The 19,206-nt window shown below is 41.1% G+C and overlaps 1 protein-coding gene across 2 annotated transcripts in view; it reads right to left on the bottom strand.

The window, feature by feature from the left end:
- Positions 1-374: 374 nt before the first annotated feature.
- Positions 375-19,206, bottom strand: part of LOC147701203 (B-cell receptor CD22-like) — a 143,322-nt gene continuing 124,490 nt past the window's right edge. For both annotated transcript variants that reach the window (XM_086929957.1, XM_086929958.1), the window contains exon 11: positions 375-3,466. In XM_086929957.1, the coding sequence (XP_086786083.1) occupies positions 3,356-3,466 (111 nt within the window). In that variant the 3' untranslated portion in view covers positions 375-3,355. The remainder of the gene's footprint in view (positions 3,467-19,206) is intronic.

Raw genomic sequence — 19,206 nt, 5'->3', positions numbered from 1 at the left:
AGTACTATAGAAGTGGATAATAATAACACCTGTGCTTTAGTAGTAAAATGGTAAATCTCTGTTAAGTGATATATTAAAAGATGTTTCATTTCTTATTTATGTGTTTCTGTGTGTCCATGCAGCCATGTGGTTTCAAGTGTGTTAGGACTGGGAGTCTCTAGTTGGCTGAGTTAGATTCCTTAGTTCAAATATAGAGACCCTTGTTTCTAGTCAGGGAAAGGAGGGGCACACTCTTAGATAACCCCTGTTCACCCTCCCGTAGCTTGGCATGAGCAGCCAGGCTTATCTCTAAGGCAATGTGTAAAGTATTTGCAACCACACTCCCAGTAACACAGTGATAACACCACAAATGGACACCACACTGATTTAGGAAAATAGCTGTATCTTTATCAAGAAGAATTACGATTAGACCAAACAAATAAAAATATCTAGCATATGCATATTCGTAATATTTCACTGGGCCGGTTAATAGGCCAACAATCACTTGTAGGTTCTGGCGGTATTAATGAGCAGTTCACGATGATCTAATACAGTCCTAATGCAATGCTATGCAGTTTGTAATGTAGAAATTAGACTGTCCTTAATGCAAGTCCTAATGTGGTTCGTGAAGCAAGTAATAATGCAGTCCGTAATGCAAGTACTAATGCGGATCATAAAACATGTAATAATGCAGTCCGTAAGGCAAGTACTAATGAGGATCGTAAAAGCAAGTAATAATGCAGTTCGTAATGCAAGTACTAATGTGGATCGTAAAAGCAAGTAATGATGCAAGTACTAATGCAGGATGTAAAACAATTCAGTACCAATCGCGGTGCTAGAGAAAGTCTCTATGCCACTCTTGGCTGACTCACTGTCAGTAACTGCCAAAATATGCCCCTGATACGGTTATGAAGGAAACAAAGTGCAGCTCCACAATCCGACCCCGGTACTGCCACTCCTCGCGAGTACGGGCTGCGATACTGACTTGAGCAGAGGCTCACACTGCAAAGATGGGAAAGGCCGAGAGCGGTCTCTCGTAGCACGCACTACGCCCCAGGCGGCGAAACAGGTATGCTCGCTGAGCGTTACTGGGGGGTTGCAGTCTCTTTCCTCTCCTTGCGGTTTGGGCATCACGCTGTGTGGCTTTGCGCTGCCGGCAGCTGCTCCTCGCAGTGAGAGTCTGGCTACCAGGCAACAGCCTTGCAGCGGATTGGCTCTCGGTGCAACTCAGTTGAACTTGGGCAAAGGACCTCAGACCCACGATGGGGAAGGTTCACAGGTCTCTCCTTGGGAAAGGCAGGCTCAGGCCTGCGGCTGTGATTTCTCACGGCTCCCCCTTGGGACGACAGTCCAGGCCGATGGCGATAATGATCACAGCACTTCTGGTCATAGTGTTTATCGAAGCAGAGCGCAAGACTGCTCCGGGGCACATTGTCACAGGGCAATTCTCACAAAGGTCTCAGGCTGCAAAAAGGACACGCACTCAGCATCGCTGATACACACTTGGAAACTTTGATGTTCCTGAGTTTCCACAACAGGGATCCAGCTCCTCTCGAGCCCTTGGAGACAAGTAACTTCAGGACACAGCACACAGCAAAGTCTTTTAAAGCAAGGGGACGCAGCACACAGCAAAGTCCCTTGTCCTCTCCTTAGTCAAATCAGCAAACTGCAGGCCAGTGCCAGAACACACAGCAAGGGCAGTCCTTCTCTTCAGTCTCTTCAGCTACTCTTCTTTGGCAGAGGTTCCTCTCGATCATGAAGAAGTTTCAATCCTTTTTCAGGCTTGAGTTCAGAGGTTTCAGCTTTCACAATATACCCCTAAATGCCTTTTAAGTCTTTGTGTTCAGGGCGCTCTGAGCCCGGTCCAAACCAGTTCAGGGTGCCTTCCTGCCAGTGCACATCTTCTTTCTTTGATAGTGAGGGTCTGGGCCTCAGAAACTCTGCAGGAGGTGGAGCCATTCTTTTGTGGCAGCAGCATAGCCCTCTTCACATCAAAGTGGCTACTCCTCCAACTACACCAAATGCAGGCCAGCCTGTTGCTGTCTCACCTACTCCTCCCTGGTGTCAGGACACCTCTCCAGACCCTGTCGCATCCAAACCCAGACAGTCAATACACAACCAGGCAGAAGCACAGAGGATGGTTAGGACAATAAACCAGCCACTTCTAAAAGAGTGGTTTCTAAACACTCAATTTAAAAACCATCTTCACAAAAAGATGTGTTATTAAATTCTGAGTTCAGACACACTAAACTCCATCTCCCCATCTTATGCCTTCGGGAAGATATGATGGAAACATGTGATACAGCATTCCCCATTCTGTCTTATGGGCAAGATGGCCTTGCAACATTGAAAAACGAATTTGGCAGTATTTCACTGTCAGGTCATGGTACAAACCTCAGTAAATGTCCTACCTTTCACATACACTGCACCCTGCCCAGGGGGGAACCTTGGGCCCACTATAGGGGTTTCTGATGTGCATAAAAAGGGAAGGGTTAGTCCTGGCAAGTGGGTGCACTTGTCAGGAAAACAAGGCAGTTAACAATCTGTGCGCAGGCACTGCAGTAGTAGGCCTGAGATCTCTTTTTAGGGCTACTTGTGTGTGCTGCAGGCCCACTAGTAACATTTGCGTTACCAGCCCTGGCACACATAGTACACTATACTATGGACTTTACTAGTAAGACAAACATACCAATTATAGACAACCAAATACCATAACACTTTATACAGTGAGCACTTGTACTTTGACACTGATCAGCAGTGGCAAAGTGACCAAAACATCCAAGCCACCAAACGAAATCCATCACAGCATCAAAAATAGAGGAGATAGAGGCAAAAAGTCTGGGGCAACCACACCAAGAAATGCTAGGTCTAACATGGGGTATTTCTTTTTGTTTCTCTGAACATTTGTTCAGTTTGTTAGGTATTAATTACAGGAATTTATTCTGTGTGTTGTGGGGATTTGTTCGACTGTTTCAAGCGTTTGCATTCAAGATGATTACACGCAGACATTCTAGCCAGCATTACAAACAATTCTTACATTGTCAGGCTTGAGCAGATAGCCACAAAATACAGATTATTATTAATCACAACGGCGAACCCAAATGCATTTACCAATGCTTGTTAATAAACCTGCCCCTTGGTGTGCTTGATTTGCATATCACAATATGTTAGTGTGCATTGTAACAAACTGTGAAAAGCCAAGACTTCATATTTTCCTCCTCCTCTCTCTTATGATCTTTCTGTGATGTACTTGTATTTTTATTTTATGTGTGGTCTCCCTCAGGTCTGTTTGTCTGCGCAAATGCAGTCTATGTCACCCCTGGCAGAGTGATACTTCCACAACAGATCGTCAAATATGGTTCATGGACAGGAGGTACTAGCGTTTCACGGTTGCATATTCCACTTTCTCCTCACCAGAAGAGTCTGTTGGAGAGGTTTTTGGCCGCTTAAAGTGTTGGATTGTGGCGTAATTGAGCTCCTCCGAAACCTTGTGCAAAAAAAAATAAAAGTTATAAAACAGAATTAGAAACAGTGTGCCTTACACTTACACTTACAGTTCATCACCTATCTACATATTTTTTTATGGGCTACATTTCATAGGCAATCTATGGCATATGGAAACAAATTTGCCACTGGCTCAATATTTTATCAAAATTACTAAACTTTTCACCAACAAAACAATGCTGAGAAGCCTAGAATCAGTGAACACCAATATTAAGCATTTTTAAATGTTGAAATATTTGCCCACAAGTTAGAATGTTTAAGGACTTGAGTTAAATTGATACTTGCTGAATGAAAAAGATTTTTTAAAATTAATGGTTGTACTGGTTGGTTCAGTAGGAAGAGCCACAGATAAATTTAGCAGTACCTTTCTGAGTTAGAATATATTATGAACACTATTTTTATAATTTATGTGTTCTCCAAGGTGTTTTCTAACTGCTATTTCTATATGAGATTCCATATAGAAAATAGCATTTTGTTTATCATCAAATAGCGACAGTCACAATAGTGTTACTGCAATATTGAGGGACAAATTGCTGAAAGGTAAGTACGCAGGTAATGGTTGATTTACTGAACTTAACTCCACAAAGAAGTACCTTGTATATATATATACCTCCAAGGGCAAAAGGCAAAGGCAAAGGCGCAAAAGGCGCCAAGGTGCAAAACAAAGAATAACAGCCAATGCACAGCTGTCACCGACCACTGTCCCAACGATAAGCCAACAATCACCATCAATAATTAATTTGACAGACTTAAAACTCTCCACTGAAGAAGAGCAGACACTCAACTTGGGCCTGTCATTCTGCCCAGAAGCTGAGTTTAATTATGTTCAAACTCGCATCGACATCTTCAAGTTTGCTAGGCTTTTGAAACTAAAAAAACATTTTACTATGAACCCGAGCTCGAGGAGTGGAGTCTTAAACCCTAGTAACAATGAGAGTACATTTGGAGAATTGAATGTACAGGATATGGACCTCATGTTAGACTTTCATCCTTCTATTGGAACAGATGGAAATGATGTGAATGTGAATCTTGAGGAGCAGGAACCATCTGAACCTTTGGAACTTTTGAGCCACGCAGATGAAGTGGCAAGAACCGAAGGACTGACCATTAATGCCAGCGACCCGACTGGTTTTCGTCCAAGATCTCGTTACACCCCTTATACTGCACGTGATAACATTGACATTTTCAATGATCTGGTAGTAAATGATTTAAAAAACCTGGAGAAGTGTACCAGTGTGTGCAATAAAAAATTCAGCAAGCAAGAAAATGCCCAGGCAACCCTTATTGAGAAAATCAAGCAGACTGAGAATAGTATTGTTCGAAATGCTGATAAGGGTGGGAACGTAGTTCTCTGGGATAGGCAGAAATATATATCTGAAGCCTATAAACAACTAAATAATAGAGCTTGCTATGTGAGGATTAAACAAGAAATCATGTTTAATAGCCATGCACAATATAATTCAGATCTAGAAAACTGGTACAGTCAATCTTTGATCACTCATGACGAGTTGAAATTTTTGAAGATATCTAACCCAGTCACTCCAGTGTTTTATTTGCTCCCAAAGGTGCATAAGGATGTACACAACCCCCCGGGTAGGCCAATTATTTCTGCCATGGGTAGCGGGTTGGAAAATACCTCCAAATTCATTGATTCATTCCTTAATCCCCTGGCATCACAATTGCCTTCATATATTCTGGACACAGGGGATTTTCTGAAATCCATCTACGACATACCCTGGGAGGATGATTTGATTCTGGTAACAATCGATGTTACCACATTGTACACAAGCATTAAACATAGCGATGGATTGAATGCCATCAGACACTTTTTAGGAACAAGACCAATTAAATTGTGGGCCCATACGCAAATGTTGTTGTCAATGGTTTCAACCTGTTTAAAGAATAATTTCTTCATTTTCAATAATGAGCTGTTTCATCAAACCTGTGGTACTGCGATGGGCACCTGCTTCGCCCCCAGTTATGCGAATTTGCATATGGGCTGGTGGGAGGAGCAGGTGATCCGGAAACAGTACCAAACAGAATGGGAGAATAACATCCTCCATTGGAGTCGTTTTATTGATGACTTATTTGTTGTCTGGAAAGGCTCTATGTTAGATCTAAACCTCTTTCTGGCTAGAATACAGCACAACAGTTTGAATCTAAAGTTCACTAGTACCACTAGCACTGAATCTGTCAACTTTTTAGACCTTACTGTTTATGTAAAAGATTGTAAAATACAAACCAAGATATATAGGAAAGAGACCTCTGGAAACACTGTGCTACATGCCAGTAGCTTCCATCCGACATGTCTGGTTAACAGTATCCCCTATGGGGAGGGTCTTAGAGTCTTGAGAAATTGTAGTGATCCACAAGACAGAGAAAATGCCTTAAGTGATTTACAGCAGCGCTTTAAGCAGAGAGGGTACAGTGATAACTGTCTGAAGACATCTTTCAATAAAGTCAGACAGAAGACCAGAGAGGAAGTTCTTTTCAAAGACAAAAAGATGAATAAACAGGAAGTGAATGAGTGCAGGGTAATCACGAACTACAACAAATTGCATGGCTCTGTGAGGAAGATATTAAGCAGGCATTGGCATGTCATTAAAAATGACCCAATTATTGGTCCTGCTCTAACCACCAGACCTCTGATTACCTTTAGAAAGGCAAGATCTTTCAAACAGATATTAGTCAAAACCATGCTGACCAAGGTAAAAAAGAAAAAAACAAAAAGTAAAATGAGTGATTGGTTGGCCAGAAGGGATGGGTTCCTTAAGTGCAGAAAATGCAAGGCTTGTGAGCATGGGAAAAATACCAGTACATACAAACCAGGCCTCTCAAACAGATTGAAAAGAATTAAAGGACAATTTGACTGCAAAACGGAGTTTTCGATATATGTTTTGTGCTGAGGATGTAATCTACAGTATGTTGGTAGTACAATCAAACCCGTCCATCAGCGGATACTACAAAACTTGAGGGCGATAAAAAATGCTGACAGGTCATATCCAGTCGCCCGACACTTCGAAAAATTCCATGAGAAAAATGTGAGCAGTCTATCCTACTATGTAATTGATTCCGTGCCCTTGAATGAGAGAGGGGGGGATAGGGTGAGAAAACTACGCAAACTGGAGTCATGGTACATAGTTGAATTAAATACAAAAAGCCCATATGGATTGAACATTGAAGAAGATCTATACACTCACCTATGAATTGTTTTATGACCTTAAAATCATTTTTGTGGTTTACTTGACTTCCTGCATAGCAAAGTTCATTTTCTCCAGGAGAAAAGTTGTAGAAATACACAGAATTGTTTTTAAAGATGTGTTCGTACAGTTATCAAATAGAACTAATTGGGTTTGCTCACTCGGGCTTTATTTTTTGATAAATATCTAGTGATTCTTCAAAGCACAAGGGAGTATTAATCAGACTATATTGAATTTGGATGCCTAATATTGACTATGAATTGCCAATAGAAGTGGTACTGGTGAATCAAAAAGTCCACTTGGGCTGAATTAGTTTTCCATGAAACTGTGTTAATGTCCCTAAGTGGGATAGAGGATTGGGTATATAAGAAGGATTCATTTATTGTTTCTTATCCATTCTTTCACTGTTTTTTACCACTTTAAATAGAGGCTTTATTTATGTATATTGCACTTCGATACATTCATCCAAATGATACCGAGAATTACTCTATTACTCCAATGTTGTGCACGAAGAGAATCTATGTAAATAACTCTTTTAGCTCTATGGTTTTGTTAATCACGTGATGCATCACGTGAGTACTGAGCACTTTAAATGTATGTATGTGTTGAAACAAAACTTTATCGTGACCAAGCCTGCTGGGTCAGGCGAAACGCGTCGTAAGCGACTTAAGAAATGTATATATATATACATACATATATCCAAGAAATATACTTGCGCGCCCGCAATGCACTGCTGATGACGTCACATATTACATCACTCATGCTTTGAACATTTTAGCTTCTATTTTTAAATGTGTGTATCAAAGGTTAGATTACGCTGAGAGGAGGTCTACCACTCTTTTACAAGGATGATGTCATCACTGATTTCATCAGTGATGTTATTTCAGATATCATCAGTGATGTCATGAGTGATGTCACTGACCATGTCATGAGTGATATAATATGTGACGTCATCAGCAGTGCATTGCGGGCGCGCGAGTTATAGTTAGCTGAAGTAACTATAACGGGGGAATTTCATTGGTTTTATATGAGTAAAATGTCCAGTTAACTATAACATGTGTCAAACCTATGGTTTTTTCAGTGAATTTCATAGGTTTTGTAAATGCTACTTCCTAACTATAATGTGTGTAAAACCTTTGTTTTTTTCAGTGAATTTCATAGGTTTTTTGAATGCTACTTCCTAACTATAACGGGTTTAAAACCTATGGTTTTTTCAGTGAATATATATATATATATATATATATATATATAATTTCTATGGCAAAATGAAACCCCTCATTTTGTTCCTTTTCAAATTAAATGTATGAAGTGTTACCACTTTATTCCAATCAAGATGACTTCAGGTGTGCCATACTTTTGTCATAAGTAAGACTGTTAGCGTTCTAGTTGTTCTTTATAACACTCTGGGACATTCTTCAATTGGGCTATAGTTGGGCTACATCTGGCTGATATTTGGGCTACATTTGGGCTCTTTTGTCTCTGGTGGCCATCTTTGGAGACTGCATATCAGAATTTTTTTAATGAAATATAAGAGGATTTGAAAAGTCACTCAAAATGTGCCCTAATTTTTCTTTCTTCAGCACTAATCATAATTTCTATGGCAAAATGAACCCCCTCATTTTGTTCCTTTGCAAATTAAATGTTTTAAGTGTTAACACTTTATTCCAATCAAGATGACTTCAGGTGTGCCATACTTTTGTCATAAGTAAGACTGTTAGCGCTCTAGTTGTTCTTTAGAACACTCTGGGACATTCTGTCATTGGGCTATAGTTGGGCTACATCTAGCTGATATTTGGGCTACATTTGTTTTTTTTTTGTCCCTGGTGGCCATCTTTGGGCTACATTGGGCTACATTGGGCTACATTTGGGCTCTAACATATATATAGCCCAATGTATCCCAATATATATTTTTTCAAAGTTAATTTTCTCAGCAACTACTGAACAGATTTACACCATTCAAAGAAAAGCGTAATCTGCGAGCCGGACTCTACTTTTCTACCAAATTTCTTATAAATCCATTCAGCTGCTCGAGCTGTAGCCGTGTCTAAACGTCCTATGGAAAATAACAGGGTGAAAACACATTTTGGGACCCCCCTTTTATCTCAGCCCCCACTTGATGAATCCCCCCAAACTTTCAGGGAAGGAGCGGAGCGGAGCAGGCCATCTTCTTTGATGAAATTCGCAAAAATACGTCCACCGGCGCCAAAGTTCTTCTCAATAGAATGTTGCGGATTTCCTATGGAAACTATGTCCTAACTACTGTCTTTGGGCTATAGTTGGGCTACATCTGGCTGATATTTGGGCTACATGTGGGCTCTTTTGTCTCTGGTGGCCATCTCGGGAGACTGCATATCAGAATTTTTTTAATGAAATATAAGAGGATTTGAGAAGTCACTCAAAATGTGCTCTAATTTTTCGTTCTTCAGCACTAATCATAATTTCTATGGCAAAATGAACCCCCTCATTTTGTTCCTTTGCAAATTAAATGTTTTAAGTGTTAACACTTTATTCCAATCAAGATAACTTCAGGTGTGCCATACTTTTGTCATGAGTAAGACTGTTAGCGCTTTAGTTGTTCTTTAGAACACTCTGGGACATTCTGTCATTGGGCTATACTTGGGCTACATCTGGCTGATATTTGGGCTACATTTGTTTTTTATGTCTCTTGTGGCCATCTTTGGGCTACATTGGGCTACATTGGGCTACATTTGGGCTCTAACATATATATAGCCCAATGTAGCCCAATATATATTTTTTCAAAGTTAATTTTCTCAGCAACTACTGAACAGATTTACACCATTCAAAGAAAAGCTTAATCTGCGAGCCGGACTCTACCTTTCTACCAAATTTCTTATAAATCCATTCAGCCGTTCGAGCTGTAGCCGTGTCTAAACGTCCTATGGAAAATAACATGAGGAAAACACGTTTTGGGACCCCCCTTTTATCTCAGCTCCCACTTGACGAATCCCCCCCCAAACTTTCAGGGAAGGAGCGGAGCAGAGCAGGCCATCTTCTTTGAGAAATTCGCAAAGATTCGTCCACCGGCACCAAAGTTATTCTCAAGAGAATGTTGCGGATTTCCTATGGAAACTAGGTCCTAACTATAACTACCTACTGGCGACCGCCAGTAGGTTATATATATATATATATATATATACATATATATATATATATATATATATATATATATATATATATATTATATATAGTAAGACTCAGATTTCACTCGTACAAAATCAGTGAAATTCAGCAATTATAGTTACCTGAGCTAACTATAACTTACGCCCCGCGGTGCACTGCTTATGAGCTTACATATTACATCACTCATGACATGGTCAGTGACATCACTGTTGACATCTCAAATTACATCACTGATGACATCCCTGATGACATCATCTAGTGAGTGTAAGTATTTTCCAAGGGTTTATGTAGTTAAACATTCATACTAATCCACTACAAAAGTTAAATTAGTATACTAGGTGCACTACTAATGAGCAATACTACTTCTTACATATATTATCTGAGTGACTGTGTGAATATGTATCGGTGTGTGAGTGGGTGTCTTAGTGGCTGTGTGAGTGGCTCTATAGGTGTATGTATGGGTGGCTGTGTAGGTGAGTGAGTTGCTGTTTGAGTGGCTCTATTGGTGGGTAAATGAGTGAGTGAGTGACTGGGTTAGTGAGTAGGTGTCTGACTGGTTGTATGAGTGAGTGACTGGGTGTCTTAAGTGACTGTATGGGTGAGTGAGTGGCTGTTTGATTAAGTGAGTTGATGGGTGGGTTGCTGTATTGGAGAGTAAGTGTCTGTGCCATTGGCTGTATAGGTATGTGAGCAGACGTGTGAGTGCTTTTATGGATGTGTGAATGGCTATATAAGTGGTCATATGGGTATTTGAGTGCTTGTATGGGTGAAGGAGTAACTGTGTTGAGAGACTTTATGGGTGAGTGAGTGGGTGTGTAATTGTATAGGTAAATAAGTGAGTGTGTGAGTAGCTGTATGGGTGAATGTGTGGCTGTCTGAGTGGCTGTATGGGTGAGATACTGGTTGTATGAGTAGCTGTATGGGAAAGTAGTTGTGTTAGTGCCTGTGGGAGTGAGTAGGTGTGTGAGTGACTATGGGTATATGAGTGGATGTTTGAGAGGTTGTATAGTGGTGTCAGTGGGTCTGTGGTTCTGTGGAGGATGTATGATGTTACAATGCATGCTTTTACCACGCATGCCGTTACAACGCAGTTTTTACAATGCATACCATTACAACGCATAGCGCTTTGGGGTGCTGGATAGTGAATAGTTTAATTTACTATTCCAACTCCAGTCCCCGTGGATAATAGGGAAGGTGTTGGATAGTAAATTAAATCTATTCCCTATCCTAGAGCGCCCCCCAGCACAATGCGTTGTAATGGTTTGCGTTGTAATGGTTGCGTCGTAATGGTAGTGCGTTGTAAAAGTTTCGTTGTAAAGGCTGTTTACCTTCTGTGGATGATCAAAATCAGGGATGTCATCAGTGATGCCATTTAAGATGTCATCAGCAATGTCACTCATCATGTCATGAGTGATGTAACATGTGAGATATAAGCATTGCGGGGGCGTAAGTTATAGTTAGCGTAGATCACTATAGCTGCTGAATTTCACTCGTTTGTATGAGTGAAATCTGAGTCTAACTATTTAACCTGTAACCTTAGTTTTTTTCTGTGAATTTCTAAGGTTTGTTTAATATTGTTTCCTTACTATAACGTCCCTGTAACCATTGGTTTTTTAAGTGAATTTCTAAGTTTTTAAAAAAATGTTATTTCCTAATTGTAACCAGTAATCTTTGACAGTGAGTGTGTAAGTGAGTGGATGAGTGTCTCAGTAGGTCTTTGAGTGCGTGTGAGTGTCTGAGTGTGTCTGTCAGTGAGTGAATGAGTGGTTGTCTAAGTGGGTGTGTGAGTGAGTGGGTGTGTGTGTGAGAGTCTGAGTAGGTGTGTGAGTCTGTTAGTAGGTCTGTGAGTAAGTACATGAGTGTCTAAGTGGGTCTGTGAGAGAGTGGGGGCACAAGTCTTAGTGGGTCTGTGAGTGGATGAGTGAGTCCCTGAGTACATGAGTGCCTAAGTCAATCTGTGAGTGGGTGTGTGAATATCTGACTGGGTCTGTGTGAGGTTTGTGAGTGAGTGTATGAGTGTCTCAGTGGGTCTGTTAGTGAGTGTGTGAGTCTCTGAGTGGGTCCATGAGTGGGTGCATGAGTCTGACTGGATCTGTGAGTGGGTAAGTGAGTGTCTTAATGGCTGTGTGAGTAAGTGTATGAATCTCTCAGTCTCTGAGTAGGTTTGAGAGTGGGTGTGTGAGTCTGAGTGGGTCTGTGAGTAAGTTTCAGAGTCTCTTAGTGGGTCTGTGTGAGTGGGTGCTTGAGTGTCTAGGTGGGTCTGTGAATGGGTGCATGAGTGTCTGAGTGAGTCTGTTAGTGGGTGCATGAATCTCTGAGTGGCTCTGTGAGTGGGTGCATGACACTCTATATGGGTCTGTGAGCAGATGCATGAGTCTCTGTGTGGGTGTGTGAGTAGATGCATGATTCTCTGTGTGGGTGTGTGAGTAGATGCATGAGTCTCTGTGTGGGTGTATCAGTCTGCAAGTGTGTGTGTGAGTGAGTGCATGAGTTTTTGAGTGGGTCTGGGAGTGAGTGCACAAGCATCTGAGTGGGTCTGTGAGTGCATGAGTCCCTGAGTGGGTTTGTGAATGAGTGCATGAAGCTCTAAGTAGGTCTGTAAGTGGGCGAGTGAGTCTCTGAGTTTGTGTGTGAATGGATAAGTGGGTCTGTGAGTTGGTGTTTGAGTGACTGAGTGGGACTGTGAGTGGGTGAATGTGTTTCTGAGTAGGTTTGTGAGTGGGTGCATGAGTGTCTCAGTGAGTCTGTTAATGGGTATGTGAGTCTCTAAGTAGGTCCATGAGTGGGTGCATGAGTCTCTGACTGGATCTGTGAGTGGGTGCATGAATGTCTGACTGGTTCTGTGAGTGGGTGTGTGATGCTCTTAGTGGGTCTGTGAGTAGATGCATAAGTCTCCGAGCAAGTCTGTGTGGGTGCGTGAGTTTCTGAGTAGTCTGAGAGTGGGTGTGTGTCTGAGTGAGTCTGTGAGTGAGTGCATGAGCCTCTGAGTAGGATTGTGAGTGAGTGTGTGAGTGTCTCAGTGGGTCTGTGAGTGGGTGCATAATTCTCTGCGTGGGTCTGTGAGTGAGTGAGTGGGTGGGTGAGTGCCTGTTTAATTTCTGTTTTGCCTTCTTCTGGTCTGTTTTACTTTTTCTGCTTGTTTTCTGCTCTCTTTTTTACCTTACCTGCTAGTTTTCTGCCTCTGTTTTGCTTTTCCTGCTCCTTTTTTTGCCCTATGTTTTGCTTCCTTCTGCTCTGTTTTGCCTTTCCTGCTTGTTTTTCTTGCCTATGTTTTGTCCTTTCTGCTCTTTTTTCTGTCCTCCCTTTCACCTTTCTTCTTATATTTCTTCCTTACTTTTCACAGGGAAGCTCCGGACCTTACCCCATGGGGTGTGACCTTAAAGGAATGGGGGAGGGGCTGCACGCCCCTTCCTGGGCCAATTTCGGCCCTGGGGGCCCCATCCCCTGGGCCCAGCCTTAATATACTTATGACCTAAAGGGGAGGGGGATGTGTGGCCCCCTTCCCAGGTCGATTTCAGCCCCTAGGACCCCATCCCCTGAGGCCCGGACTTCAATGAACAGGGAAGGGGAGCAATGTAGCCCCCTTCCCCAAGCTGATGTTGCCCCCAGGGACCCATCTCCTAGGGCCTGGCCTTAATATACCTATGATGTAAAAGGGAGGGGGCTGCACAGCCCCCCTTCATGTGCAGATTTTGTCCTTGGAGACCCCATCCCCTGAGTCTGGCCAAATAGAAATTGGGGAGGGGGCCACACGGCCCTCCTCCGGAGGTCAATTTCAGCCTGAGGACCCCATCCCCGGGGCCTAGCCATGTCTCCTCAGTAGCCTGGAGCTCATCCAACCGCTGCATGGGGACCGCCTGGTGAGTTTACCTGGCTCCAAATGCAGCTCCCTGTCTGCGGGCAGGGAAAGAGATGAAACCTCCACTTCCAGCAGTCAAGAGCACTTTGACAGTTCCCACCTGCTGGAACTGGAGTTTTTGCATTTGCTAGATGGGAGCTGTCACAGCTCCTGCCAAGCAAACAGCTTGTGAGCCCCCCGGGACATTGCAGGTTCCGGCCCTGGGTGATGGTGGTGCCCAGAGCACCATGTGGCCCAGTAGGGGGGCCACATGGCCCCTCGCCCATTCTTTAAAAAATATTTGGCCCTGGGGAGGTGGTGGTCCCATGGGCCCAGAAGGGTCTGAAGGCCCCCATTATGTGGTATTTAGCCTCTGATAGGTGGTGGTCACCGGGGCTCAGGAGGGTCCACGTGGCACCCCCCCATCAATGTGTCTTTAGCCTGAGGAAGGTGGTTTTCCCCATGCCTTATAAAGCCTCAGAAGGGGGACACCCATGCACCCCCCTCCGTTTGTATTTCTAAATCCCCGGTGAGGTGGTGGTCCCCCTCCTTTTTTAATAAAATACTCCCAGGACCTGGCCCACCCAGGGGCCCTTTTGAAAACAAGCGTATTTAAAAGAACATTTTGCAGTGTGCTGGGAATTTAACACATTTTTTGCCCCACCTGCGTCCCTCCAGGATTCAAAGACCAAGGCTTGGGGGTCAGAGTATTACTAGTTTGCCCCCTTTTCTTTTTTTTCTCATATTTTTGGGGACTTGGCCGAAGCCGAGTCTCAAGATGGTTGCCAACAGTTCCTAGTTGAAGTGTTGGCAGCCAATCAAAGCTCTGCAGTCCTCTACACAAGCTTGTTATTATGCGCAAATTAACTACGATCGCAGATCAAACAAATTTGGATTTCCTTGAATTTTTCAATAACTACTGAACATATTTATACCAAATAGCTGAAAGCATGATCTGTGAACAAAAAGCAAGCTTTCTGCCAAATTCAGTCTAATTCCATTCAGACGTTCAGGCTGCAGTTGTGTCTAAAGAGTCTGTGGGCATTACCATGGGAAACGCACTTTTTTTTAACCCTCCTTTTTCTGAGCCCCCATTTGACAGATCACCCCAAATCTTTCAATGCACAATAACATCACTATAACACTTTTTCTTGGAAATCTTGTGAAGACTTGTCAAACGACGGCAAAGATATAGAGAAGTCAAACAATGCTTTTTCTATAGAAACATGGTCCTAACTACCGACCGCCAGTAGGAAAAAAAATATATATATATATGTGTTCAAAGCTCCAAAGTTGCCTGCAGGCAAGGCAGCACATTACAGAAGCTTGTCACATGCATATTCCTCGTAGCAATTGTAAGGGTAAAAGCTACACTCCGTCCTTCTGTAATTACAGTCCTCGTTTCGCATAATGAAGCCTGACGTGTTTCTGGGCTAATGCCCTCATCAGAGGCTCGACAGGAGATTCGTAGAGTGGACACGCCCACCTTGTTTTTAACCGCCCTCAAATGGGCTGCTTTCAGGTGAATAGCCGCAAAGGCTTATGGGCCATTCAGTGCTTGTCCGCCACGATAATTAAACTGTATTAGGTACCCTGGATGGGCCCCAAAGTGCGGGTGAACCATCAATCCCCTGCTGCTGGTACCCTAGGATTGCGTATGCTACTTACAATGGACCAAAGCAACTTGTAATCTATACCAAAATGTTACGCAGTCTCATATTTTTGTGTCTTTATGTAAAATGTTTTTTCGCTCTAACACTGTTCAACAGGCACATTCTGAGTCGGGAAGAGGGGAAAATTAACAGCATTTGACAAAAGGCCATGTGAGTTGATCTTAGAATACATACAGCATTTGTAAGCAAAATAATCCAGCCTCATTTGCTTGTGCATGATGGTTGATCTAGTTCACAGAGCTGCACTGTGCAAGCCTGTTCATGAATCCACTCATAATCTCTACAAACTTGTTTGCACACAGGACCACAAAAGGTAAGAAAAGCTGCACCACCTAACTCTTAATCAGGCCTTAAAGGAGTAACTTTACTATTACCACTCGAACATAAACCATTTTGGAGAAAGTCCTGAACACTAAAGTGTTTACATATACTATTCCCACTCTAATCAAAACCAAATACAGGAAAGTAGTGGACACTAAGGGCCAAATCACAGTCCGACCAACCCATTACTAGTTGGGTGGTCAGGCAGCCCTGGGATCGCCGCCGCGCCATCGAACCACCGTTCCGTGGAGGTGACACGGCCGTCAGAGGCCGCAATATGCTTGGTGGGACCCCCATGGTCTTAACAAGCATATTGGAAGTTTCCTCTCCGCCACCAGTGACATGGAGATTGATAATCTATGTCAACCCTGGCAGAGAGAAAACAAATGGGACCCAAGAGAACTCCCTGTGCCTCCTGCGTTTGTGCATGCAGACAGGGGGGCATAGTGTATATGCCCCCCTGTGTGCATGCATAGGAGTCTGCAGAGGCACCTCCCTAGGAACGCCATGCCACCTGCCCACCAGACTATAAATACCTAATCTGGCGGAAGGGTGGCGGTGAATCAGTCAGTCAATTTAACTTTATTCAATCTCAAAAGATAACATCATAAATGTGCAGTGCATTATAAAATACGGTGAGTCTTGGCAGTGTGGGGGCATGGCGGTAGAGTACCGGCCACCCCGCAGCTCCACATCTTGTAATCGGGCCCTAAAAGATTTCCATACATCAACAATTCTCAATAGTAAAACATAATACCTATTTAAGAATAACATAGATAATAATATTACTTAGAACACACTATTACAAAACAAACCCATATATTTAACATAAACCAATAACATATTACATTATTTGTTATTAATTAAAATAATATCAAACTATGGATAATATTTAAAAATAAAAGAAAATATAAATTAAAACATTTCTAAAAAAATATAAATGTAAATAAAATGAAAATAAATCCAAAATATATTTACAATACATATGCAAATGTGATTCAAACATGATTCAAATTAATAAAAAATTATAAACTACATTAATTAAATATCATAAAAATAATAGATTGTTATTTTAAAATATAATGCATAGGAAATAGAAATATTACTTTTTTTATAAATATATCATAATTATTACATATTTCGTATTATCTTTTAATTAAAATGTACATTGTTAAAATGTATTTATACATGTATTAAATGATTTACATTTAAAATAAAGCAATTTAATTACACTTTAATAAAATTAAATAACAGATTTCAAAACAAAAAGTAAAACAAATATATTACAATTATTTTTCAAAATTATAACTATCAATTTTCTGCTAAAATAATCAATAACATTTATTTTACATAAATGTTTACATCATAATTTGTTATATAAATTCAAATATATTTTAGAATTACCACTAAATCCTTTTCTGTTAAATTATCAATACATTTTAATTAATAACACTTTATTAAATAATTAACCTATTTTCAAAATAAAGTCATTTTCTATATATTAAATATTTGATTTGTATATGAATAAAAATTACACATAACATCTATTTAAATGCTTACACTTTAAAAATCCCACCACCCTTACCCCATAAATATCCAACATTCTGCTACTATAACACAATTTTTTATAAAATGTAATTATATTCATTATAAAACTTAAAAATATATTTTCACAATTTACGTGAATAAAGTAATTATTTATTTATACACACTAATTGAAACATTTAGAAAATAAATAAAAGAAAACACAATAAAATACATATAAAGTAACACACACAATGATATTGCATAAAACGATATTTTACCTAGCAATATATTTTTCAACGATATCAAAAACAACACTTAAAATTATATTGTTACCTTAGGAGATTGCTGTCCATGATTTTTTTGAAATCCTGATATTCTTAACACAATATTTTGGTAATGCAATATTTTTGTAGGTAATATTATGTTCAAACACTGCACCAACTCACCCCAAAGGCATTAGAACACTTTACATTAGCACCCGTTATTTTACACAAGGCCACGTTCATTTTTCAGGCATGGGAGATTATGTGATTTGCCCTGAATAGTTCACCAGTTTCATAGTCGGCAGCTCTGGTCATAACGCTGCATTCTTGACCCATAAATAAATGCTGCATTCCTAAAATGGGCACTGGTGGGTCCCACCTGCCACCTCCAGCTCAAATATGCACTGACAATGTGATTTTGTGATGCAGAAGGGATGATGGCAAATAGGATACTATGGCTTTTACTTCATGGTATATTATGATTGATTGAAATAAACTATTCAGTGATTGAAAAGGAGACCATGGGTTATGTTCCGATAGCAGAATGCTTTAGAAGATAAGTCCCATGCACAGATCGCAACCATTACTGTGGGTCCTGCTTCCTTAAGGGGCTAAAAAAGTATTGGTTAATGTAGCAAGTATAGGTGAGTCATTACTGAATAAATTCAACATATAGTTGATCATGTCCAAGGCTGGACACATTTTTGATTTCCTAGGAGAACATGACAGACAAGCTTTGTAGAGTGGAAGATTCAGTGCATGTGGTGCATACGGTGTTGTAATTTTGAAAGAAGAGAACTAGAAGATACACATGAAAGGGATAGTCTTTTATGGATTGGTTGAGTCATTGCCAGTATTATGGTGAGCAATTACAGTCTTATAGTGGAAGAGACTGAGGAATCTGGTCTGGCAGTTTATACCATCAGTGGGGGTAGAAACATGTGTAATGTTGGTTAATGAGGGAGAAATTTGGGACACATTTTAACAAAAAACAACTAAGAAGATAATTTGGGGCAGAGGTAATTTAAAGTTTGGCAGGCTCAAGACATCCACCCACCCTATGATCCTGGTGGAGCCAGCGGTCTTGGGTCCGACAGCTGTGGGTCTGAACACCAGCATCAAAATGTGGATGGTCAAACCGAAGGGCTGTTTGCTGTCGGACCACCACCGACGGTCCGAATGCCAAAATCGGAATCATCCCCAAATTCTTTTTACACATTTTGTTGCAAATTTTGTGTAACGCAATTCAGAAAAAATATTATATATTCACAGTGTTTTCTGCTGCAGGCTGAAACATCACAGCATCATAAGTACACAGTTCACTAGTCCCAAGGGCCCCAACCAGGATTCCACTCTGTGACTATAGTCACATATGCATACATATACATCTGCAGTGATTGTTGTATCCAGCGGCGGTTTCTTAACATTAAAGGGTGCATTTCCCACATCTTAGTTTTACGTACATTTATTTTTTACTTAGACTGTGCATACTTTTATAAGAAGTTATCTAAAGGTAAAAAAACAAAACAAAATAGTAACAGAAAATGTTGTCCTTCTTAGTCACTTTTTTAACCTGCTCCCATACTCACTGACCCAACTCCCATTGTACTCAGCTTCACAGCTCCCATACATTGTTTATGCACTCAACTGCTGTTCAAAAGACAGCTAAAGTATTCCAGAACCATGCCAGGAAGCAAAATGTGAGAAAAGTGTTTTTTTATTTGTGTTGGTTGTGTGACCTCTCCAAGTAAGAATGACAA

This window comes from Lissotriton vulgaris, chromosome 7 (assembly GCF_964263255.1).
Source record: "Lissotriton vulgaris chromosome 7, aLisVul1.2, whole genome shotgun sequence".
Lineage (NCBI taxonomy): Eukaryota > Metazoa > Chordata > Amphibia > Caudata > Salamandridae > Lissotriton > Lissotriton vulgaris.
The sequence above is the reverse complement of the archived record's forward strand: the minus strand, read 5'-3'. Positions and strand labels throughout refer to the sequence as shown.